Source organism: Castanea sativa, chromosome 9 (genome assembly GCF_040712315.1).
Source record: "Castanea sativa cultivar Marrone di Chiusa Pesio chromosome 9, ASM4071231v1".
NCBI lineage: Eukaryota > Viridiplantae > Streptophyta > Magnoliopsida > Fagales > Fagaceae > Castanea > Castanea sativa.
The window spans coordinates 41,024,840-41,051,756 of NC_134021.1; the positions used below are offsets into that span (position 1 = coordinate 41,024,840).

Here is a 26,917-nt window from a genome sequence, read left to right on the forward strand (position 1 = left end):
AGTTACTTATCATTAGAGATTTTTAACTTTTGAAATTTTTGTATAATTTTCATATAAAAAAAGGTGTAATTTAATTTTAAATTAATAATTTAGAAAATATATGTACTTAAATTTCTTTTTTAATTTGTAGGTATGTCTCGATCTGCCAACCAAACCCAATTCCTATGGGTTGGATTAGATTAGCATTTTCTCAAACCAAAGAAATCAAGTTGGTCAATTAATAAGTTATGTACAACATGAGAGTAATTAGAGGAAATAAAAAAAATGCATTGGTCAACTATATAATTGCATTACATGTTTTTAGTAAAAATATAGGAGGGATATTATTTAAATTTGTCCAAAATTATTATTTTTTACCTAAAATACAAGAGAGGGAAGATTTTTGAAAAGTCAAGGGGGCCATTTTATTAAATAATAGTTTTTTCTTCTTTTTATTATTATTAAAGAGTTGGGTAGTAGGAATTTAAATTTTGAACATTAAATATCTCCTTTAAAACACCATAAAATGTCATTTGAGCTACAATTTCGGAACCCATAGAACCATGCATGCACCACCTTAAGTTTCAATTAAAGGAAAATTTGAACATTTTAGTGCTAGAAAATATGGTGGGTAATTCAAATATTAAGCTAACTCTAATATATTCATAGGTTATTGGGCATCAATGTAAGCTCATTTGAACGGCTAAATTAGGAGAATACAAATTATCATGCACTGAACAATAATTTGAATTGTTTTAGTTTTATCCTCTTGTGGTTTACTAATAATTTCCCTTATCCATGTGAATTCGACCTGAAATTCACTAAGTTATTACTTGGTGACAATCCTGTACTTAAGAGCATTATTTAAGACGCAACAAGTTTTTGGACATCTTTTTATATATATTTTTTTCCTTAGTTATAATTTATCAAAACCTTACCAAAATTTGTCTCAGTTTTTGAAATAGCGTGCCCTACAAAAGTTAACCAAATAGATACTAAGAATGATTAAAGAGAGAAAATGAGAATAACATACTTACCTTGTGTGAAGAAATACAATTTACTTAACAAGCAAAATTCTTATGTAATGTGTGATCGTGAATAAATTGTGTCATTTTTCACATAATTCTAGTCCCAATAGTAGTAATAGTAAAGTTGTAGTCCATATTTTCAAATCAACCATCTCCCACAGCTACTATGTTTATGAGAGATGATTGATAGGCATCTTGAAAAGCTTGATTCCCAAACTCAATGAAGTCCACACATCATGAGTGCAATAATCCCATGGAGGCTAAGTGAGGTTTTCCGTTAGCAGTGATAGAGTTAGGATTTTGCGTAAGGGGAAGGCCGACTAGAAAACGATATATATAATTATAGGATGCAAATAACTAGGCATCGAATGTTTTTGTTGAGTTTAAATCAATAATATTTAAATTTTTTATAAATTTACATTATCCACCACGTTTTTCAAAAGAGGATATATGATTTACATCATTTATATTGTCTCGTGTGGAAAAAATCAATGGAAATACCTAAAACTGAGACTTAATTCTTAGTCTTTTTGAAAACATTAAATCAAGCACTCAATAACAAATGATGGCCATATAACATCAACCTTGCCACTAACTCCAAATAATTTCATTACCCAGAAAAATGTTATTGTTAAAGCAATATTTGCTACAAAGCAATTCCATGCATGCCAAGTTTCTTGATGCAATTTACAGATTTGCTTATAACACATTTTTATCTACTAGCAACAATCCACCTTCGCTTCCATTACAAAGAAAAAGGGCCTTATGTCATCCAAAGAGCTTTGCAATAAAATGACTTTACTTTTTTTCTCTATTCACGAGACAATAAATAAGATTTTGAATAATTAACAGATCTCCTGATTTTCTCTCCTTTTTATAGTTACCTCATCAAGAATTCAATACATAGAGAAAGAGAATTGTAAATTTAATTGAACTTGATATACACATTGTGTTAGTCTCCTTACAGGGACTCTGCAAATTGGGGGGCCTCCAAGTCAAGCTCTTGTCTCATGACACAGTTCATTAACCAATCACTACTGAAAGTCCATATCCCTTTCTTTACAGCCAAAAGTGCTACTTCCATGTCTTCTTCACATGCCACAAAGATTGTTTTGCTTGATTCATTCACCTTCTCCAGTCCATGAATGATCTGAAATTTTTAATCACGAATAAAAAATGACATGTATCAGTAAGCACACTCCCCTAGGTTTACCTACAAAATGACACTGCTTTCTTCAAGTTGAAAATTTTGAATTTCAATTGTGTTTTTTCTGCACAGTAATGAGTGACATTCACTTCGTAAGAGGCTCAATGAAGAACAGGTACTTTAGGAAAAACCCAAAAGTGAAAACAGTAGTCCATCTAAATGTTTAATTACAAAAGCTTCTATAAAATCGGCCATTAGCAAAAAATTGTGACAGCAAATAAATTTAGGGGAGACAGTATAAACAAAAGTCACAATTTCTCACAAAAAATGAACAAAGTTTGAAGTTAAAAAAAGTTCTACAATTTACTTGATTTTGAAGAACATCACAATACTAAAAATGTGGTAGTAAAAATCATGAGAGATGTTTCAGCCGCCAATGAAGAACCCCAACACTAGCTTGTTTATGATGGACCCAACTAAAGAAAAAATAAAATTATCTACAAGATGTGATTATACTTATCTTCCATAAAATAAAGCTTCAATTACAATCAGACGTGTGTACAATCAGGAGTCAGTAAGCTTCTTCGAACTTACCTCTCCACCAGCAGACCTAACAATGGCTGATAGGGTCTTAGCAGGGGGTTGAACATGAGCAGCTATGCAAACATAATACCCTTTGAGCAAAGCTTGGGGGCTGGATTTTGCTCTTAGAACTGCACATTTTAGCTCAGCTCTGTACTTCAACGCATATTCATCATCATTTAATATGTAGGGCGATTCATCTGGTAAGTTACGGTGGAGAAACCAAAAATATATGTTAACAATGTTTGAATAATTATTTGATAGTAAAAAAACTTATTAGACCTCCTAACTCACCCACAAATTTTCCCTCACGGAAGCTTTCTTTCAACCAATTAGGTGAGAGTATCCAAGCTCTGCATTATGACCAATGCCTCAAGATCATAAATCATTATATATAATCAAAAAAAGTGTATACATGTGAACATATGAAACTGTGACAAAGCATGAAAGATGAAAAAAGAAGCCACATAGTAAATTAAATATCAGAAGATGAAAATCATATTTTATAAGAACAATAGAAACCAAAAATAATGAGCTAAAATGAAAACTACAGTGACAAACCATTCCCAATGATAGCATTGCTGACTGCATAGGAACTTCTTCCAAGTTATAGACAATTATAAAAACTTATCCCATTTTTTATCATCTTTCTTCCAAGTAATCTCGTCTTTCAAAATTAAAAATGGCTATTTTTTTTTTTTTATTGATAAGTTACACATGCATTCAATGATTCTTAAACCCAATACCTCACCCTCCATCCCATTATTATCGGAGGAGGATGTGCCAATTGAGCTATAGTTCATTGGCAATAAAATTGGATTCTAGATGATATAATCAATATTTTTAAAAGAATAACCCGCATAATAATAGAATAGTGCTTAGTTTAAACACTTACAAAGACCAAACCCCTAACCAAAATAAAATTCATAAGTTTCGTACATTCAAAGAATCAAAATTTGTAGGCAATATGCTGGTAATTTACTATGTTAGAGAAAATGAAAAATAAATAATAGTCATTAAGGGACATTATCTTCTTTCGAGTTCAAGGACATCAAACAAATCCTTCTTAAAAAAGATAACTGTTAATATTCCCTCACAAGGTACAATCTCCCTAATATGAATTATATAAGCATAACTAAAAACCAATTCAAAAACTTGAATGTATACTATCAAATCAGAAAGCACATCAGTATAAAATTCAAAAAATAACTAAAAATAATAAGGTCAAAAAGAAAACACAATTGGAAATAGATACAGCAATATCATAAAATTTAACTTTTTAATGAGATTTCCAATATAAACTGTATGAAGGAAATGAGAATCAGATATAATTCCAAGTTTGAAAGATAACCAAGAAAAAATAGAAGCCCAATAAGTTCACATTCAGATTTCAAGAACTCCAACATACTCGAGACAAAAAAAAAATCTAGTAAAAATATGGAGGAGGCTTGAAAAATGTCCAAGGTAATTACACACTGCAAATCCTATGAGAAATATATGTATTGTAGTTGACAAATAAAAGTCCAAGAGGCATAGTTTTATGATAGTAACTGATAAGACTAACCCTGAACATAGAGCAGTGCAGAAATTCAGTGTTTTTCTCAATTTTCCTGTGACAACATGCGTGCATAAACTTCCATTAGAGATAACAGCACCACCAAGGTCTTCAATTACCTATATCAAAAAAAATTAATGCTCTATAAAATTGCATGACACCTCAAGAGAAATGGAGCCTTTTCTTTTAATAAAATAAAACAAGAATGCCCCATGATACTTAAATGGGTTTTATCCAAACAAGATAAATACGCTGGATTTTTTACCTTGGTAAGACAAGTTTTCTTAGCATCATCAGCAATATTCATCAACATTATTCTAAAGCATTCTCCCTTTGACAGAAGTTCCTTACTGGCTGGACCTTCTGGAACTATATTAACAGATTTATGTTCTTCAGCACTTTTTTCCAAGCACCTACTTTGTGTTACAGAAGCTGTTGGAGTAACTCCCAACAAAGATTTGTTTCTCAAAGTGTCCAAGGAATATCCATGAAAGCAAGAAAGATCATTTCCATCACTTTCTAAAGCTTTAGGACAAGAATCTAATTGGCAGTAAATTGAATGGCTTCCTTTTATTTTCTTTGACTTCAATGAAGATAAAGAGGCCTCCCAAACCCTCCTCTTTGCACCCTTTGTAGAACAAGAACAATGTTTTGCATTAGCTTCAGCTCCAATCTCATACAATTCTTCACCAATGGCCATCTTGTTACCATCTGCTCCTGCAAAAGGGACTGGGGATCATTAGAACCAAGCACTGAAGCACAACTCCAAGAACCTGTCAAAAACAATCAAGGTTGCACACTGCATTGCGACAATAAAAGAAGATTTGCTGACCGATTAGTTGCACTTCCAAATTGTAGCATTTTAAGTTGGTCTATATGGGCAGTAGAGAAGTCAAAAGGATCAATTTTAAGGTTTTAAGGAACGTGATCATCATGATTATTTTTGGTAATTTTATAGAGGTTCCCATCCAATTGAAGGAACCCCTATAAAAGTGTGCATATGATGCAAAAATGGCATAAACTATGAAACCACTAAAATTTTTCAAAGAGATGGAATAAACTAAATTCTACGTACCATCTAACTTGTCATCTTTTTGTGAGAGGCCATCATTCACCAACACTTCAGGTGGAACGTTCTTAGCCCCAGAGATCATTGGGTATGGTTTAATTGGAGAACGACAACCATCGCTAGAAATTCCAAGTTGTTGAAATCCAATAACAGCAGATGACGAAGACATCTCATGAGGCTTTAATGGTATACACAATCTTAGAGAACCTGCAGAATTATCTGCAAGGTCCTTGTTAAGATGAGAAACCATGAGGGTTGAACCACCAGGAAAGCATAATGCTTTCCGTATTTCAGCTTTAATAGGCAGCCTACGAGCTCTACCCTTATTGTCAACCTCTGCTATTGAAACAAAACCCTGCATTTGTAATTAATTTAACAAAAATCAAATTTAGAAATAGAATATAAAATAATTTCTATGAAAGTACCAAGAGTCACATATACAACTTATTTTAACAAACTGTCTTCTTAATGAAGCATAACTAAGAACAAGAGAGAAATTTAAACTCTTGCAGAGACAACTGTGTCGATTTTCATGAAAAAGGCTATATTTGTAGTGTAAAGGCTGAGAAAATAAATATATAATAATCATCATAAAACCAACAGGCACATGTGCCTATGAGTGTACGAATTTTATTGCTCCAATATCCTGCCAAGTTTCTGTCCCTAATTACCTGTTTAAACCAAAATCCTTCAGATTCCTTGTCTCCCCAACAGAATATTGTGCGAATACCAACATTGTGCAGTCTCCTTCTCAATTCCACATACAATAAGCAACCCAAACCCTGAAAATTATTGACATGTCATTGATGTCGATTAGATTTAAGGGGAAAAAAATCAAAAGGAGGGATGGATATATGCATATAACAGTATTGGGATAAAAAAAGATTTGCAAAACATCAAATTGTTTGCAGTGTAAGCATTGTTACAAAGTTTTTTTTTTTTTTTACCACAATAAAAGGCATTCTGAATTGAAGGTGCCCTGAAAACAATAATAATCATGTACTATGAACTTTTGGTATTGAAAGCTTCCAAAATCTCTCTTCTGCAATATGACCTAATTAGTCTGCTTTAGCAGTTCTGAATCCTGATAAAGGTATTTGCTCAAATTTCTCCATTATATAAAGCAAACCAAGTATGAAATTCAATCTTTAAACCAGAAATTGGATATTATTTCTTTTAAATACATGTACATTCCTTACAGTGACAGGAACCTACATCTTACAACACCTTGAACCAAGACAGACCACAAAATTGCATGGAATGGGAAAAGCAAATGAAAAAAAGGACCTTGTGTTGGTAAATTAAACTAACAGCAGCAAGAGGGATCTCAGCATGTTGAGTATCAGCAGGGACTATTTGATAAGTAATTGCAGCTATAACCTGTATAATCACAATAAAAGGGAATCAAAAACCAAGTGAATATAGAATAATGGCATCTTTTGTGGTGCCCCATGTTTGTAATTCGAATTCCACCTCCCCCTCTCTCACTATCTACCTATCTCCCAAAAAGGGGAAAAAAAAGGGGGGGGCGCACTGGCTACATATCTCAACAGATATGCATTATACTATTAACTAAAAACGCAAATGTCATACTTGCTTGGGAAAGAAATATTTATAGGAAAATACACAAGGACCATGAGGCTAGCCCTCCAATTCAGATGATTGTGCCCTTAGTAGCTTCAAATAAGCTATGTTCTTTTTGTGCATTAATTTAATTCTCATCCATAGAACACAATATCAAGGAATGATTGACTAGGAACAATAGCAAGCATTTCCTCATTCAATAATAACACACGGACAGTCACACTTAATGGTAAAAAGAGAGAGGGAGGAGGGAGGGGGGTGGGGGGTACAACTATATATGTAGTTCTGCATAATACAATATCATGTTGAAGTTAATGAGTGCGATATTACTCCTATTTACCCATTCACGAGGCTCTAAATTAAACACCCTTTTACTTAGACATTATCCAAAACGAAATGATAATTTGTGCTATCACAGGATATACCATAATAAGAAATTCAATTGCTACGCTTCTGTAACACTCATTACGCATTATTTTCCGTGACATTGTTATTCTATTTCACTCAGATATATTTATCATGCTTAATTATACTTTATAAAAATACTATAATGCCCAATAACACCTACTACATAATATATGTCTAATAGTACATGCGACAAAATATAACTCAGGTTCTGCGTTCTCTATGCACATATTCATGGCTTAATACTAAATATCCATATATATGTTATTGAATTCTTTTAAAAAAAATTTAAAATCACTAAACTCATTTTTTCCCTTTCAACCAATTCTTTTAAGCTAAAACAGAATGAATATATATCAAACTAACATGTACAGTTCAAAATTACCAGTATAGAATATCAAATATGCTAAGTGCATGAAATTCAATTCTAATGTTTGCAATAGAAAAAGATTAGCTCATATTCAGTCAAATCCATTCATATATATGGTAGTTTGTGATCCATAAAGAAACTTGAAACTCTATTTTACGAACCACATCAAATATCCAACACTTTACAATTAAATGATTGAATCAGTGTGCCATACTCAACATGATCACTTCCTCATTTTTCATTTTGCACAGTTTTTTATTCAGTATATAGATTATTCAGCTTAGAAATATGACAACTCCATTGGACAACTTATATTTTCTAGGATCGAAATACTTAAAGGTTGCGTTTGGATACTTAAATTTGGATTGGATTTTAAATCAATAGACTTGATTTAAAATTCCATGTGGTTAGATGTTATTTCAATTTTCAAATCCAAGGATTTCAAGGTTTAAAATCCTTGATGAATTTGGCCAAATCCAAATCCTTCACCTTTTTAAACTATCCAAACAAAGTATTTGGATTTTAATCACCTAAATTCAAATCCACATGCTGACATCCTGCTATCCAAATGCATCAAAAAATTCTGCAAATTTAGCTAGGCCTTTTGGCACAAGTGAGCCGCTTTACGGTTTTTGGATTTAACATCCTCTCAACTTCCACTTTTACGTATTATATTATATTAGATGCCTTCAAGTTAACCTTAAAAAACACACATACAATCTCATAACAAAACCACTCGGTAAGCCTACCTCTCCAAAATCTCCCAAAGAGTTGGATTTCAAAAGCAATGTACAATATTTCCTGCAGAGAAAAGAAAAGAAGAAAAATTGATGATTGAAAACCTACTAATACTTTTTAACTTAATATCACCATCAGCAGCGTGCAGATATTAATCAACTGTACAGCTACACCTACATGTTACAGATTGCAGAAAGAAAACATAATTATGTACTAATTGACATTCAGTGAGCATAGTCATAGTTCACGCCATAAGAGCTAGCAATGGGGGGCAGTTTATACCCATTTGTTACACATCTTTCAAGGAACTTGGATTGCTTTCCAGTATTGGCAGCATAATTCATCGTGGGAAGCTCCTTCCTGTACATGTTGAGTACTTCCTGCAATATGGATCCATAAAAGGCATAGACACTATTACTTAAAACATTACAATATCAAACAAAAGCGGATATGTATGTGCAAAGTAATTACTAGGTACTCCCGAAGCATATCACATGGTACTCCATATCAATAAAAACAAGCCACGTAAAACTTAACTTTTTTACATGGCTTTTTTAAGCTTATATTATATTTTTGTATTAAATGGTTTGTATTTATTGGTATGGAGTACCCTGTCAGCTGTACTTTGGGATAATCTAATAATATTCTCATATGCACATGTAATGGAGAGACATACCTGAAGATAAGATTTAGTACAGCTATCAGAATCCTTAGGATTAAGGAGCATGAAAGAAACTTTCTCCCCTTCCTCTAAATAAATGAAAAGAAACTAATTTAATACCCATCAAAATCCTCAAGCATCAATCAAATATTAATAGTGTTAGAGCCACATTATGCAATGGAGAGGCCCCAAAATTTTGATATTTTGTTTAGTACAAATGATTTTTTTTCAAATTTTTTTATGTTTGATAAAAATTGAGCTTATCCAGTAACACTCCAGGAAAAAAAAAATAGCCAACTGAATCAGTGGCCCCTAAAAAAACGACTGGCTAGGTAATGCCAAAGAAAAAGAAAGTTTCTTAAAAAAAACAATGTCATTTTTATTTAACTTTTTCTTTTGTCATTTATTTTTATTTTTATTTTTTTGGTGTTCTTTATGTGCACAAGAATCATATATTATATTTTGATTTATCATAGAAAGAGATTCATAAATTATTTTTTTTTCTTGAATTTTATTGTATATGTTTAGAGCAAACTAGATAAATTTTGCATACTAATTAACAAACAATGATAAGTTCTCCTTAATCTTTAATTTTAAAGTTTTGACTTACTCTAACATTACAAAATTAAGAATTTATATGTATTTAAAGTTTATCTTGATCAATTTATCAATATTAAAGTTTCCCCTCCGCCCCTTCTTCCCCACAAGCAAGAATTTCTAACTACCTTCCTCTTCAAAACATTACAAAGAGATTTACCTTTCTCTTGACATTTTAAATCCCTAGTTTCATTCATTTCTTTCTTTTCATTTTTTGATAAGTATACTATTCTTTCCATCCATCTCTTCTACCACTGACTTAAACAACCAAAAATGAAAAATAACAAAATCCTCAAGCATCAAAAAAATGTAAGATTATCTCCATTATGTAATAAAGACTCATCCTATTAGGAGTCCATTTGTGTATAGTCACTTAAAACATCATTTGGCGAAAAGACAGTATTTTGGTGAACAGTCACTTGACAATTAACTGTCAATGATACTTCTTGATGGAAAGAGTATAAATAAATAACCAACGTTAAAATTAATGGATTCCCTAATCAAGCCTTCCAAAAAAAAAAATGTCTATGTTGTCCATCAAAACTAAGGTGTAGGCCATAGACTAGAAAAAGTCCTTCCATTGTTTTAGATTTCTTACATCAAAATATTAACTGCTTTTCTCTTCAGAATAGTCAGAAGAAAAAAGAAAAGAAAAATGTTTACCTTTCTCTTGGCAATTTGAATTCCCAATTTCAATTTCATTACTATTCTTTCCATTCATCTCTTCCACCACTGTCTCAAACAACAAAAACCCAAATCACAAAAACCCATTACTAACCCTAAGAAACCAAAAAATGCTGTAAAAACCAAAACTTGAATGGAAAAAAGGGTTAAATAGGTACCTGAGATTTTGATAATGGCGGTTTGCTGATAGGGATTTGAATGCTGCTTGCTTGGGTCGGATTTGCAGGTGAGAGATATGGAATGGGATTTTGAATAAAAATCAATTAGCAATTGGGGGTACAATAACTTTAATAAGAGGATTCGATTTCTAGGGTTAGGGATTTTGTTAGGTTGTGAAATTGGGATTGGAATGGAGAGGAAGACGAAGAAGACAGTCTTTCTTGGCGCTTTTTTTTCTTTTTTTTTCTTTTTTTTTTTAATATTTGGAAATGTGTACTTTAAAATTTAAATGGGCGGGAATCAGGGTAGTATAGTAAATACGAAATAGATTAAAAACATAAAGGGCATTTTTGTATACTTTTTTTTAGATCAAAATTTTTAAATAACTATAAAATCTAAACAATATTATTAGTTGGCCAATGTTTCAAACAAATTTGGTTTCTAACAAATCGAGTCCGGTGGACTTGATTTTGGGCTTACAAATAGAGCATATTGTACTCGATTTCTCCATCGCGGCACCAGCTGAGCTGGACAAAATGTCCACATAGATTTAAAACTCGAGTGTATTAGAGTCGTTTTAAGAACTTGAGTCTAATAGACTCGATTTGTGTTCAGCCGTCCACGTGTCCAAAACACTTAAACTCCCAGATCACTCTCACCAAAACACTCTCAAACACCTCGCACACTCAGTCTCTCGCTCTCACTCTCAAAACCACAGATCACACTCATCTCAAAATCACAAAAATTCAAACACTCACTCTCTCTCTCACAGTCTCTCACTCTCAAACACCCAGACGCTTAAAGCCACTCAAGCACGAGACTCTCCCTCTCTCTGTCATTCTCCTCTCAACTCATCAGCAGCTCGACCTCATCGGTGGCTCGTCCTGTCGTCGTCGGACTCTGACCATCTCTCTAACCCACCATCTCTACGAGCCCAGCATCTTTTCGAGCCTTGTTAGGTCATTCACCGTCTCTCTTTCACTCTCAGGTAATTGATTCTATCTAAGTTCCTTGCTTTTTTTTTTTTTTGTTTAAAGGGTTCTGTACATATAGCTTCCTTTTAAATTTTGTCATTACAAGTTCCCTGGGTAATTACCTTTAATGTCTCCAGTTGGTCAAGAAAAGGTTCAAATAAGCTTTCAAACACATATCGCAATTCTGCTTTCCATTCATCACCACCAAACACTGTTTCTCAAGGTATGTCTCTCTCTCTCTCTCTAACACTTTGCTTGCATTTGTCTCTTAATTCTCACATCTGCCTTTGCTACTGATCGCATCTTAATACTATCGTTTACCAATCTTAGATCTTTGATTAAAGGTTTAAACTTTTTTCTGATCCCATGATATGAATATTTAGTTATTGAATCTAAAGATGAATTAATGGCTATATTCATGTTTACTAGACACTTTAGGAAATGGGTTTTGGAGAAAAATTCAGCCTTTAACATTCTTTAGTGAGAAAAAAACTTAGTGGGTAGTTTGTCCCTTTGTCCTATATTTAGTGTGAGGTGACAAGAGGATCATCAATCACATGTTATTTGTCCCTTTGTCCTATATTTCTGGGAATGATAATGTAAAGTTTTTGTCCTATAAGGGAGAAGAAGTAGTGTGAATGGTCGGCCATGGAATTTTCTGGCATTGGGAAAGTAGAGAGGAAAAACAAAAAAGGATACATTATAATTTTGAGTTTGTCTTTTTCATTATGGGAGGAACACAAAGAATCTTCCTTGCTTATTCCTGTGAAGTTGTATCTGATGTATGAAAAAGAGGATTGTATAATTCAAGGTATATTTTCACTTCTATATAGATACGAAACTAGTAGTACTGATTTGAAGGACCACAGTAAAGTCACTAAAGTGTTGAGATGAAAGTTAAGCTTGAATGATTTCCTTTTCTTTTAGCATATATACCAAAGTTCATGACTATGTAAAAACTTTATGCTTATATGACAGGCCTCACTAATTTTTCTTTATAATGATCTGTGCATTCAAATGCTATAAAGTTTGAAATCAGTTTGAAAATACGATGTTTATATCTATGTAGGCCCTCCTAAGTCTTAGCCCCCCTTTATCCAAAAATATATACCCTACTAAGCTTTTGAGAGAGGGATTCCATATAGGATTTAATTATATTTTGAAAGGTCTGAGTGAAGGAAGTTTGCCTTGTAGACTAGTAGTGGGGTTCAAGTTCTTAAAGTAATCTTAGCATTGGATCAATAGCCCAACTGGACCTATGCCAGCGGTTTAGAGACCTACAGCGGTGTTATTGAAGCGCTGATATAGTTCAGTGTTCTTTTTTAGTGCAACAATGCCAAAGTTGTATTAAAGAATATATATAATCCACCACTCTAGTATATTGTAAATCCAAGGCTTAAAATCATAGTTTAGAAGTTAGACTTTTTGTTTAAATTTTTTCTTTTTGGAAACCCTGATGTCAATGTAGGGCTCCATACAATCTCTCACTCTCTCTCCAGCACGTGCTAAAATTTAGGACATTTTCTAAACAAACAAAGCAGAATATTATTTTTCACATGCCCTCTTACACAATTTAACAAGACTAAAAAAAAGCTAGAAAATTAGTATAGTATTATAGTGTTATTCCATTACCTATGACAACTGATATTTGCAGTGCCCGCATTAGATTTTACATCATGTTTAATTTTGTTTCCAGCAGAAAACAAAAAAAGAGGAAATTTTTATTTGCCAGAATGTCAAGAATTTGGATTCATCTATTATTAAATACACTTTCATCATGGCAGCTGACCTACTTTTCCAAAATAAATTAAAGAAAAAAAATTAATTACTCACATAATATGGTACATTATCCACATTTTATAAAAGTTTGTACATAATATGGGATAAATTAATCTAGCTAATCAAAGTACATTGACTTTTGTCATTCTTAGTTCAATTAATTTGATGACTCCTTTTCTAATACTTTAATTCACTATCTTAACCTTTTCCCAACCAAATGGTCTTACCTTGTTGTTTCGAAATGGTTGCCAGTCCTTTTATTCTTTACATTCTTTATTGATTACTTAATAATGCCTGATGTGGCTCCACAATTATACCGGGCTCCTTTCTTTTCTTCTAGGCTCTAGCATTTCCTATTCAAATTGTAGCACTAAAGAAACGTGTGATAGAGGCAAAGGATTGGTGCAAGCGGTACATATTTTTTTGCTTGGAATTGGGAAAATCTTTGATTCCATATAGAGCTTTAATTTTGTATGGAAGGACAGCTAGCATGTATGTTAGCTTCATTGTGAGTAATTCGCAGTGTCCTCACATAAAACTTCAAATGGGGGTCACATTTGTAACATGCTAAACTCTAACAGTAGCGTCTACATCATCCTCATCGCATTCATCCATATTATCAACATTAGGATTGAGAGTAATTTCATGGTCATCAACACCCCTATCAAAGTCACCTTACTCAATCCTCTCTTCGTACTCATCTCTATCGTCAAGATCTTCCCCAACACAGTGTTCGTCTTCATCTTCAACTACTGGAAGTGTAGAGGATTCACCTCGATGTGTACAAAATTGATCTTCATATCTATTGCCAGGTTCGCTCTCAACTGTTCTTGGTGTCTCTTAAAAAGGGGGTGTATAGCCTCCCAACGTGGTGCATTGATCATCTAGGATTGCAAACTATAGAGATGTAGTTATTTGTACAATATCCTCTGCACCGACTTCCGCACGTGGCTCCAAAGTGACGTACAACTCAAAATTTGCTACTTGTTCCCATTGACGCATCTTGTGAAACATGAACTTCACATGTTTGTCTTTTGTTATCGCCATATATCTGTAATTAATGCATTGATTGAGGACTTCATGTGGAGAACGGAAAGTAATATGTATGTCATGCAAAGCAGGATTCAGTTCCAGCTCTTCCATAATTTTTATCTTCAAATCACTCAAGGTCTTTAACTTACGGCGTATCATCATATAACAGCACTGGATACCTGGACCTTGAAATGGAAATCCGTCATAAGGGTTGGCATTGCTAAGGGATTCACCATAGTATATATTTATATAGATCATTATCAACCTATAAATTATCAATTGCAATTGTGTTAGTGACAAATTTATAACTCCCAATCAACATCAATTACAAAACTTTGCGTATGACATGCCAACAATACTAACCTCAACCAAATTTGCATATACTCACATCCAAATCATTCTAGAGGCATGACTTTCAAAACCCATTCAAATAAGATATGATGAACAAAAATATTATATCAACTAGTTACCCATTGAAATCTTTGTTAAAAATCTTAAACAACTATATCTTGAAATAATTTATGCTAAAAAGACTACAAATGGGTGTCTTAGGTATCAAACTCATAATCCATTTCATACCAATGACAAAAACCTAAAAGTACTAAATATTCCTAACAATTGATCACAATATTTAGTACTAAATATTCCCGATATTAATTTTTTTTTTAAAACCTAGCATATTATTAATCACAATATTTACACTAACAAAAAAAAAAATATTTCCAATATGTTGTAATAACATAATTAATCACAATATTTGGTACTAAATATTCCCCCAATACTAATTATTCCCAATAATTTAATCACAATATTAAAATTTTTTAAAAAAACTTAGCAAATAATTTAATCACAATATTTACACTAACAAAAAATAAACAAATATTCCCAATAATTAATCACAATATATATTTTTAAAAAAACTTAGCAAATAATTTAATCACAATATTTTACACTAACAAAAAAAAAAACAAATATTCCCAATAATTAATCATAATATTAATTTATAAAAAAAATCTAGCAATTAATCACAATATACTAGCAAATAAACTAATCACAATATACTAACAAATAAATTAATCACAATATTTCCACTAACAAACAAAAAAAAATTACCTAATATGTTTGAATTGTTTCTTAAAAAAAAAACCTAGCAAATAATCATAATATTAACTAATAAAAAATATTTTTAATATTGTATTACCTATGAGAGATTGTTGTTAATGTGACAAATTGTGTGAGACTTGAGGAATGTGAGTGTGAGCTTGAGGTGACAAATTGTGTGAGGCTTGAGGAATGTGAGAACTTGAGGGTCAGCTGAAGAGGATATGAGAATGAGAGAGCACATATCTGTGAGTCGGGTAAAAGGGGGAAAAAGGTCACAGTTGGGACCCACACGACACGTGGATGGGTTGGGGACCATTCACAAAAATCGAGTTCAGTAGACTCGATTTTTAAAAGCAAATAAATCGAGTCTAGTTTACTCGAGTTATGTCCACGTGCCCGAAAAGCGGTGGGGACCCAAAATCGAGTCTATTGAACTCAATTTCATTTAAAGTGATTTCACGTGCGCACGTGACCTTAGTGTGAAACGTGGTAGACTTGGAAATTGGAAAATCGATTTTCCTGACCCAAAACCGAGTTCAATGAACTCGATTTTTGTGCCTACGTGGACTCCTTGTCCAACTCAGTCGGTGCTACGATAGGGAAATCAAGTACAAAGTACTCGATTTATAAGCCCAAAATTGAGTCCAATGGACTCGATTTGTTAAAAACCAAATTTGTATGAAACGTTGGGTAACTAATAATATTGTTTGGATTTTTTAGTTATTTATTAAAAAACGCCTTTTTTTATCTTAGTTTTTTTTTTTTTTCAATATACTATTAGTTGCTAGAGCTTAGTCCATGAACAAATTTTAGGTCAACTAAAAATTAAAATAATCATTTTAAGCTTTTAGCCATTGAAATATATATATATATATATATATCATTTTCAATTTGTTACAAACTAAACTAATTCATGAACTGAAGTTTAGAGACTACAAATGTATTTTTAACATTTTTAAATATGATGTGTACAACTCATTAATTAGTTGTTTAGGATTGGAAATTCCATTACGCTCTGTTTTTTTTGCTGGAAAACTTTCTGTAAAGATAGTTTTCCACATTTTCCAGTGTTTGGTAGCACAAAAAAAAACTGGTCAACGGAAAACTATTTTTAGTCAATGGAAAATCCTAATAAAAATAAGGCTTGTTTTTTATAGCTTGTTTTCCAAAAATTTTTTTTGGAAAACAATCTCTCTCTCACCGTACACTCTCTCACTCTCACTCTTTCTCTTTTCCCTTTTCTTTTTCTTTCCTCACACCCTTATTGTCACTCACTCTGATCTCTCCTCTTCCATAGATCTCTCTCCCCCTCACACTCTCTCTCCATATTTCTATTCCCCTTTATAACACAGTTCTTTGAGTAGATTTTTTTTTCCCTCATTGCTCAGTTATTATTTCATTCCTCTCTACCAACTTGGAAAAGAGAACATATTTGCAGCGGTAATTATTCATCCCTCTTTACCAAAATCCCAATTCTTTACTTTGAATTTCAAGCTTGATTTTATTTTTTTCTCTAAGAAACTTTTGATTTGATGGATTCCATGTATAAGTTTTTTTTGCACATAAAAGTGCTAAAAAAATAAATAATAAATAAAAAAGAAGAATTAATGAAGTAAAAGACGAAAATTTTAAACATAGTGCTTATATGGCTCTAAATTGCTTTTATATAGGATAATCTTTTTTGTTGATAGATACATTATGCAGATATTATGTAGTGATGATATATTATGTAGATACATTATATAAATACATAATTTTGAGTAATATTAAAGACTTCTGGTTAACTATAGTAGACAATTAGTGTACCAGCAAAAAGAGTAGACAATGAAAAGTTATTATTAGTTTGTACTTATTAAAGATGTATTCCCCTGTCAATTTTATGTATATAGACAAATGGTTGATATATGTGTATGTGTGTGTGTGTGGACGTTCCTATCCATATATATGAGCAAGATTCATGGTAGAGATCATGAAAATTTGACAACTAATTTTTATTGTATCTATTGTCAAAATTTTAGTATGAAAACCAAATTCATTCTTGGTTTTTTTTTTATTTTAATATTGATTACATTAGTTAGTTTACATAATACGCATGTTTTAAATTACACAAGAAAAAAAAAATTTGCATACCAAACACCAGAAAACATTCTCAAGCTCATTTTCAAGGTCGTTACCAAATACTGGAAAATGATTTAGTTTTCTAGAAAATACTCTTTGAAAATGAACCATTTTTTAGAAAATGTTGATGCTGAAACAAACAGAGCGTTAGTTTGATTTTTGAATTCATATTTGAAAAATAACCTCACATCTTAATTATATGTGACATATGGCATCTAGTTTATGTGGGAATTTTAATCTATGTTTGGGTCATTTTGTAAATTTGAATGTGATTGAAAATTCTATATGAGTTTTGTGAAATTATTATGCTTGAACTAATGAAGGTGATTGCAATTTTACTACAATATTACAAAAAGTCTAATAATATAATTATGCAGGGTAAAGGGATAATTATTTTATGATACAATTTTATAAGACATGTCTCTAATAATATTTGTGAGTTCACATATTGTGAAAGAGATATCTTATAAACCATTTCATAAAATACCTTCTCGTGGTCAATGATCTTTGACTGTGATATAAATTCTCCCAATTTATGTAAAATGCATATTTTGGACAGATTTATTTTATAAATTTATAAATATATCCTTATTTAAAACCTTTAAGGTTTTTAATTTGTTAACAACTTAAAATATAATGTATAAAGTGAAACTTATCTATTGTATTTAAGCTTGTTTCGATCCATTAAATAAAATGAAAACCGACGCAGTATAGAACACCAAATCCGCTATAGCACATTGGCAATTCTTATGGTTTAAGAAACCTTTCAACACAAAAATTTTCCCGATCTTGTGGGTGGCCCAATTAGGAATTTTTTTAATTTTTTTTCTTTTTATATTTATTAATTTCCGATCAATTAGGAAAATTTTTATTTATTTATTCGATCTTGTGGGTGCGCCAATTAGGAAAAAACATTTATATTGCAAAAAAAAAATAAACTGCTAATAAAATCACACATTATATTTATTTATTTCCGATCTTGTGGGAGGCCCAATTAGGAAAATTTTTATTTATTTATTTATTTTTTGGTCTTGTGTGTGGGCCAATTAGGAAAAACAATTTATATTGCAAAATAAATAAACTGCTAATCAAATCACACATTTTTTTTTTCGATCTTGTGGGATGCCCAATTAGGAAATTTTGTTTTTATTTAATTTTTTCGATCTTCAATCTTGTGGGTGGGCCAATTAGGAAAAAAAATTATATTGCAAAAATAAATAAACTGCTAATGAAATCACACATTATATTTATTTTTTTCCGATCTTGTGGGTGGCCCGATTAGGAAAATTTTTATTTATTTATTTATTTTTTGGATCTTGTGGGTGGGCCAATTAGGAAAAACAATTTATATTGCGAAAATAAATAAACTGCTAATCAAGTCACACATTTTTTTTTCGATCTTGTGGGTGGCCCAATTAGGAAATTTTGTTTTTATTTATTTTTTTCGATCTTCAATCTTGTGGATGAGCCAATTAGGAAAAACAATTTATATTGAAAAAATAAATAAACTACTAATCAAATCACACACATTTTTTTAAATAATGCTAGAGATATAAATTATTTTACAAACTACTGATATGGTGAATGCTTATTGGTAAATGAAAAAATAATATAGTTAAAAAAAAAAAAATTAATGATGAGCCTAGATGAAAACTAATATGAAGTTGGGAACATCAACATTTTGTAAAAATGTTGTAAAATAATTTGTACTTGTAGAATTACTAATTTTAATTTTCGATCTTGTGGATGGCCCAATTAGTAAATTTTGTTTTTTTGTTTTTTTTCGATCATGTGGGTGGGCCAATTAGGAAAAAAAAATTATGTTGCAAAAATAAATAAACTGCTAATCAAATCACACACATTTTATTTTATTTTTTCGATCTTGTGGGTGGCCTAATTAGGAAAAAAAATTATGTTGCAAAAATAAATAAACTGCCAATCCCCATAAAAAAAAAAAAAACTGCTAATCAAATCAGACATACCGAAAATAGTCACTTTAAGTGCTTTCAGATTTATAAAAGATTTCAGTCAAAAAAAATTATAAAAGATCATTTTTCTTTCGTTATGCCTTGAATACTATCAAGTATCAACTAAGAATTACAGTTCCTACCACCAAAAAAAAAGGATTACAATCGATTCTCAAATAAATAAATAAACTAAGGATTAAAATTGTTGTCTTTGCCTTATAAGATGAAAGTAAATTGTCACAAATTATTTCTCAGAATTTACTAGATTTTCTTTTTAATGAATGTTCTGATTGCATCGGGCAAAAGATTTTATAAAAAATTTAAGTAGATTTGTGATGTGAGGTTTTTAATATTTTGGCATTTAAACCAATCACAAGCCCAAAAGGAAGGTTTCAACCAATCACAAGTGAGTAACAACCCACAGATTCAAGTAGTACCATTCTCCATTTTTTTTTCCCTCTTCATCTTTCTATTCACAAACATGAAATCATTGATGGTTGTTTGATATTTAATTTGTCAAGAACTTTGTAATTCAATTGGTTGATACTTATACTTTCTATATTTAAGGAATAAATATTAATTTTAATTTTAATTTTTTTTTAATTTTAATTTTAATTTTTTTTAAAGCTTTAATATTTTCTGATATCAAACTGAAATGCATATTGTAGAGATCATGAACCAATAGCAACAATTAATTAGCAATTGGGGGTATAATAACTTTAATAAGAGGATTCAATTTCTAGGTTAGGGATTCTGTTAGGTTGTGAAATTGGAATTGGAATGGAGAGGAAGATGAAGAAGACCGTCTTTCTTGGCACTTTTTTTAAATTAAAAAAAAATTGGGAATGTGTACTTTAAAATTTAAATGGGCGGGAATGAGGGTAATGTAGAGAGGCATGGCAAAACAGGCGGGCCGGTTCGGGTCGCGTCAATTGGGTTTGCGGTTCAAAACGGGTCATTTTTAAATTGGTCAATCGGGTGTTGGGTCAGGTTGACCCGTATTTTTCAAACAAATTTTTTTTTTTCAATTACAAAAACAAATCAATGACAACCTATTTAGAGAGAATGAATAAAATCAATTAAGCAAATAAATTGCACTTAATGCCACTTGTTAATATCCTTTCAATTCTGATAGTTTTGAGCATGACAAAAATTATTTATAATCATAAATTCATGATGGAAAAAAGTCTTCAATGTTAATAGTTCACTGTCAAGATACATATAATTACAAGTTTACATCTTCAAAAAAAGATAGATCTCAAAACAAACAAAACAAGTAAGCTAGCAAAGTAGCAAGTTATCGGTCTTCTTAAGTGCACATGTTCCTGTTGCATTTAAAATAATAGTAAAGTTATATTACTTAGAAAGATAAATTAAACAAAAAAAGATTTAAAAATAAACATAACATATTAAGTAAAGAAGAATAAGTAAATATTTTATAAGAATTACACCTCAATCTCTATCTACTCAATATTAGTAGTAGATTCAGCACTGCAAATATTCATACTTGCAAATTGTAGCTCAAGTTGGCCAACTTTGTCAGCATCTGCATCTACAATACAATATTTTCATATAACTTAATATACCATGAAAGAAAATCAATAAAGAATTAAAATTGTATAATTCTGACTGGAAAAAAATTAAATTACCTTCAAATCCATATAGCCAACTTTTAGTACACAACGTAGTTTCCACATTCTCAGGTAAAAGATGGGATCGATACGGAGTAAGAACCTTTTTCCCAGTGCTAAAACTTGATTCAGAAGCAACAGTGGTTATTGGAATGCTCATGAGATCCCGTGCCATTAAAGAGAGCTCTGGAAACCGATTGTAATACTCTTTCCACCAAGAGAGAACTTCCAACTTTGAATTTTCCTTTTGTTTAAGTCTAGTCTCTTCTAAATACAAGTCCAACTGAGATTTTTTTATTTTGGTACCATGACCACTTTCATAATGATCAAATTCCTAATCATTAAAAAAATTGCAATGAAAAATAATACCACACAAGAAGGGCAGGCCAAAGGCACAAGAGAAAACTGAGAAAGCCTAAAAGAGTAGAGCTGAATAGTGAACTGAGGAACTTTCAGGTTTGTGTGCATTTTGTCATTTTGTGTCTTTGCCTCTTTAGCTTTGGAAAATCCGAAAATGGACTACAACTAGCAAGCATTGACTATTGAAGGACTACAACTAGCAACCTTGCTACAACTAGCAAGGTTGTGACAGACATATCCTTGTGTAACGTGTTGGACCTGTCGGGGTGTTGTGAATTGTTTTGTCAATGTTGTCATGAATGATGAATCTCTATGCTCTCATGTCATGACAATTGTTTCTTTTTCTTTTTTTTTTTCAATTTTTTATTTGTTTATAATTTTATATGATTATATCTGAATCATTTGATTACTAGTTTTGGTACTTAGGTGCTTTATGCACCTAGTTTCAAGACGCAATTTAAATATTTTTTTAGCGATTTTTTTTTAACAGGTTGGGTCATGGGTTATTCGAGTCGGGTTGGGTTGACCTGAAAAAAAAAAATTGGATCGGATCACAGGTCAACCTGTTTTTGCTTCGAGTCAAGAAAATCTGGTTCAGGTCGGGTATTTTTCGAGTCGGGTCGGGTCAAAAAATTCTGACCCGTATTACCATGTCTAATTTTAGTGAATACCAAATAGATTAAAAACATAAAGGGCATGTTTGCATGCCCTTTTTTTTTTAATCTTAGTTTTGGGTTTTTTTTTTTTTTTTTTTTTGCTTCAATATACTATTAGTTGCTAGAGCTTAGTCCATGAACAAATTTTAGGTCAACTAAAACTGATACATCATTCTATTTGACTAAAATAAATCACTTTAAATTTGTTAAAAATTAAAATAATCATTTTAAGTTTTGGGAGACTGAAAAAAAAAAACATCATTTTAAGTTCATTACGAACTAAACTAATTCATGAACTAAATATAATGTGTACAACTCATCAATTAGTTGTAAAGTTCAGATTTGGAAATTCCATTAGTTTGATTTTTGAATTCATATTTGAAAAAATCCCTCACATCTTAATTATATGTGACATTTGGCATCTAGTTTATGTGGGAATTTTAATCTAAGTTTGGATCATTTTGTAAATTTGAATGTGATTGAAAACTCTATATGAGTTTTTTGAAATTTTTTGGCTTGAATTGATGAAAGTGATTGTAATTTTACTGCAATATTACGAAAAGTCTAATAATAAGATTATGCACAGTTAAGGAAAAAATTATTTTATGAGACAGTTTTATAAAACATGTCTCTCACACATTTGTGAGTCCCATATGTTGTGAGAGAGATATCTCATAAAATACCTTCTAGTGGCCAATGATCCTTGACTATGATATAAATTCTTCCAATTTATGTAATATGCATATTTTGGACCGATTTATTTCATAAATATATCCTTATTAAAAAAACTTAAGTGTTTAATTTTTAACAACTTAAAATATAAGGTATGAAGTGAAATTTATTTATTTGTACTTAAGCTTGTTTGAATTCATTACATAAAATAAAAACCGATGCACTACTGAACTTAAAATCCGCTGTAGCACATTGGCAATTCTTATGGATTAAAGAATCCAGGTTCAACTCCTGGCAGCGGAAAATTTTCTATTTTTATATTAACTTATTTTTTGATCTTATGGGTGGCCCAATTAGGAAAAAAAATTTATGTTGCAAAAATAAATAAGCTGCTAATCAAATCACACACTTTTTTTTTTCTTTATGTTGCAACAATAAATAAACTGTTAATCAAATCACACGCAACAAAAATAGTCACTTTCAGTGCTTTCAGATTTATAAAAGATTTCAGTCATCGATTACCATAAAAAAAAACAATAATATGGATTACCATCGATTCTCAAATCATATACTATATAATAAAAGTTGGGCTTAAAAACCGTAGTTATTGCCAAGTGGCTACATCATATTACAATTTTTTTTTTAGATTTTTAAATTTTAAAAAATACATATAATTTTTATTCTTCTATAATTTCTAAATTGATAAATATCTTAATTTAATTACACTGAAAAATTACACTTTGCCTACCTGTGATTTGCCCGAAAAACACTTTATCTACGTGTGGTTTAGAAATTGGCACTTTACCTACCTAAGGTTAACTCCGGTTATCTTCTGTTACCCACCTCTGTTAAAAACATGGGTAAATTTGTATTTTTATTACCATTTTATGTCTTTCTCCTCTCAAAACATAAAAACTAAAAATTAAGGGAAAAGAAGATCTAAAAATTAGGTTTTGTAAAAATTAAAACTTACCTTTTACGTCTTTTTATGAATCAACTTTTAGATCTTCTATTTTAACACATTAAAAATTGAAATTATGTGTTTCCTCACCTAAACCAAAGAATGGAAAAAAAAAAAAATCAATTAAGTTCACTAGGTCTTACTCTAAGAAGCACCACGGCCTAAGCTAAATTCACAAAAAGAATTCATCTAGACTAACCCAGTTCTTTCCTTCAAGCTAACAATAGAAAGAGGATAATGTGTATCCTGCAATCCCAGACATGAGTGCATATATAACTACCAGTGCAGTAAACAAAGCTCCTCGGTTGTATGGATAAAATGCACCAACCAATGCAAGCATAAAAATGAAGACAGTGCTGGAAATACAAACAAAGAATGAAGAGGGCATTTAGGACAGTGATGTGATAAACTAAGCTTCATGAATCTAAACAAAAATATAAAAATAAGAAGATCCTTACAAAGTGAACAATTAATTGCCAAAACCAAGGGTAGCAGCAAATAAGGATTTGTACTTTGGGAACCAGAAAACATCACCATAAATAAGCATAATTTCAATTTTTAATGTGTTAAAATAGAAGATTTAAAAGTTGATACATGAAAAAAAGATGCAAAAGTTAGGTTTTAATTTTGATAAAACCTAGCTTTTAGATCTTCTTTTCCATTGATTTTTTAGTTTTTTATGTTTTGAGATGAGAGAGATATAAAAGGGTAACAAAAATACAAATTTACCTCTGTTTTTAATAGAGGTGGGTAACAGAAGATAGATGGAGCTAGCCTCAAGTGGGTAAAGTGTCAATTTTTAAACTACAGGTAGACAAAGTGTTTTTTGGGCAAACCACAGATGGGCAAAGTGTAATTTCCCCTAATTACAATTTAAATTCTTCGTCTAATCCATCTAATCCTTATATAATTAGTATACCACACGTAAAAGAAAACATTTATATATATATATATATATATATAAAAGGTAGCAACGTGAATTACAAAAAAAAAAAAACAGCAACGTTTATTATAAAAAAAATATATATATATATATATAATTTTCTTCTCTTATAATTTCTAAGTTGATAAATATCTTAATTTAATTACAATTCAAATTCTTCATCTGATCCATCTAATCCTTATTTAATTACTATACTACACGTAAAAGAAAACATTTATATATAAAAAAAGTAGAAACATGTATTACAAAAAAAAAAAAAGCAACGTGTATTATAAAAAAAAAAAAAAGCAACAATGTAGTGTAGTCTAATCCTTCTCAAATTCTTCATCTAATTCATCTAAGCTGTGGTTGGTTGTGCCAAGTGACTGCACCATATTGCATTTTTTTTTAGATTTTTAAAAATATATATAATTGTTGGGTTAAAATGAATTACCCCTTGCAAATTAATTAATTACCCAAGTTAATTAATTAGATCAAATTACATGCAATAGTGTGGCAGTACAAACAAATCACCAGATTATCTAAATGCAGCAGAAAATAACTTTGACACAGGTGATTTGTTTACAAATGAGAAAAACCATTGAGACAAAACCCTACCGGGTGATTTTAAGGTCACCACTCCCAAGAATTCACTATTATCAATCACAAGCAGTTATAAGTATAGGGAATCTTACCAAACCCTTTGGCCTATCCCGAAATATCAACCTACAGTTGAACCCTTACCCCAATACCCAATTGGACTTATATAGTAACAACAATCTTTTCGTTCAATGTACGAATCCTAGTACGTGACTAACCAATGATGCATGAATCCTAGTACATGACTAACTCCAGCAACTTGAAGAGGTTGTTGGCTGCAAAGTTCTTCGGTTCATCAACAATGAAGATCAAGAAGCTCTTTAGTCACAAAACCCTTGACGAAAAGACGCAGTAGCTTCTTTAGAGAGAATAATGAATTGGGGCACTATTTGCATTCTGTCACTCAATGCATACACGACGGCCTTTAAAATAAGCCTTATATATATATATATATATATATATATATATCTAGAATTGTGAGAAAAGAAACCCCACACACATACATAGAAATATGCGTGTAATCAGATCTGAAAAGTTTAATTTCGTAATTCTCGACAAGTACAGCTTGTGCCGAGCTTCAACATTAAATCTCGATAAAAAGGATGTCGAGACTTCTGTCGAGCTTTAAAAAACAGCACTTTCTTCACTTGTTTCTTGGTCAGATTTGTATGGCTTCAATACTTAACTTGAACACTTGTTTCTTGAAGTACTAAACTCATCCTAGATTTACTCAATTACAAGTAAAGTGTGTTTTGTCAAAGGATTAGCCTTTACATAAAATATGTCCCTAACAATAAATTTTATTCTCCTATATTTTCTAAGTTAATAAATATCTTAAGTTAATCACAATTCAAATTCTTCATCTAATCCATCTAATCCTTATTTAATTACCATACTACACATAAAAGAAAACATTTATATATATAAAAAAAGGTAGCAACGTGTATTACCAAAAAAAAAAAGCAACGTGTATTATAAAAAAAAGCAGCAATGTAGTGTAGTCTAATCCTTCTCAAATTCTTCATCTAATTCATCTAACTGTGGTTGGTTGTGCCAAGTAGCTGCACCATATTGCAAATTTTTTTTTTAGATTTTTAAAAATACATATTATTTTCATTCTCCTATAATTTCTAAGTTGATAAATATCATAAGTTAATTACAATTCAAATTCTTCCTCTGATCCATCTAATCCTCATTTAATTACTATACCACACGTAAAAGAAAACATTTATATATATGAAGAAAAGAAAAGGTAGCAACGTGTATTACAAAAAAAAAAAAAAAACAACGTGTATTAAAAAAAAAAAAATAATTTTTCTTCTCCTATAATTTTTAAGTTGATAAATATCTTAATTTAATTGCAATTCAAATTCTTCATTTGATCTATCTAATCATTATTTAATTACTATACTACACGTAAAAGAAAACATTTATATAAAAAAAAAATGTAGCAACATGTATTACAAAAAAAAAGTGTATTATAAAAAATAAAAAAGAAGCAATGTAGTGTAGTTTAATCCTTCTCAAATTCTTTATCTAATCCATCTAAGCTGTGGTTGCGCCAAGTGGCTGCACCATATTGC

At 30.9% G+C, this 26,917-nt stretch overlaps 1 protein-coding gene across 2 annotated transcripts; it reads right to left on the bottom strand.

Annotated features, from left to right (window-relative positions):
* Window positions 1-1,849: 1,849 nt before the first annotated feature.
* On the bottom strand, window positions 1,850-10,778 carry LOC142610901 (uncharacterized). 2 transcript variants are annotated; one of them, XM_075782882.1, is made up of 13 exons: window positions 10,558-10,778; window positions 10,379-10,447; window positions 9,134-9,207; window positions 8,740-8,837; window positions 8,469-8,520; window positions 6,648-6,740; window positions 6,032-6,142; window positions 5,367-5,715; window positions 4,557-5,008; window positions 4,301-4,410; window positions 3,031-3,089; window positions 2,749-2,936; window positions 1,850-2,157 (listed from the first exon to the last, which is right to left on the bottom strand). In XM_075782882.1, exons 2-13 carry the CDS (start codon window positions 10,434-10,436, stop codon window positions 1,969-1,971), a joined length of 1,833 nt encoding a protein of 610 aa, XP_075638997.1. In that variant the 5' UTR covers window positions 10,437-10,447; window positions 10,558-10,778; the 3' UTR covers window positions 1,850-1,968. The 2 variants fall into 2 exon arrangements, with proteins under 2 accessions (XP_075638997.1, XP_075638998.1); XM_075782883.1 differs by having other exon boundaries at window positions 10,379-10,451.
* Window positions 10,779-26,917: the final 16,139 nt, after the last annotated feature.

Excerpts from the sequence above, each read along its gene's own strand:
- LOC142610901 (XM_075782882.1), bottom strand. The coding sequence starts at position 10,436 with ATGAATGGAAAGAATAGTAATGAAATTGAAATTGGGAATTCAAATTGC. Across the intron at positions 8,521-8,739 it reads GAAAGATGTGTAACAAATGG|GAAATATTGTACATTGCTTT; the intron begins GTATAAACTGCC and ends TTTTCTCTGCAG. Across the intron at positions 5,716-6,031 it reads AAGGATTTTGGTTTAAACAG|GGTTTTGTTTCAATAGCAGA; the intron begins GTAATTAGGGAC and ends TTACAAATGCAG.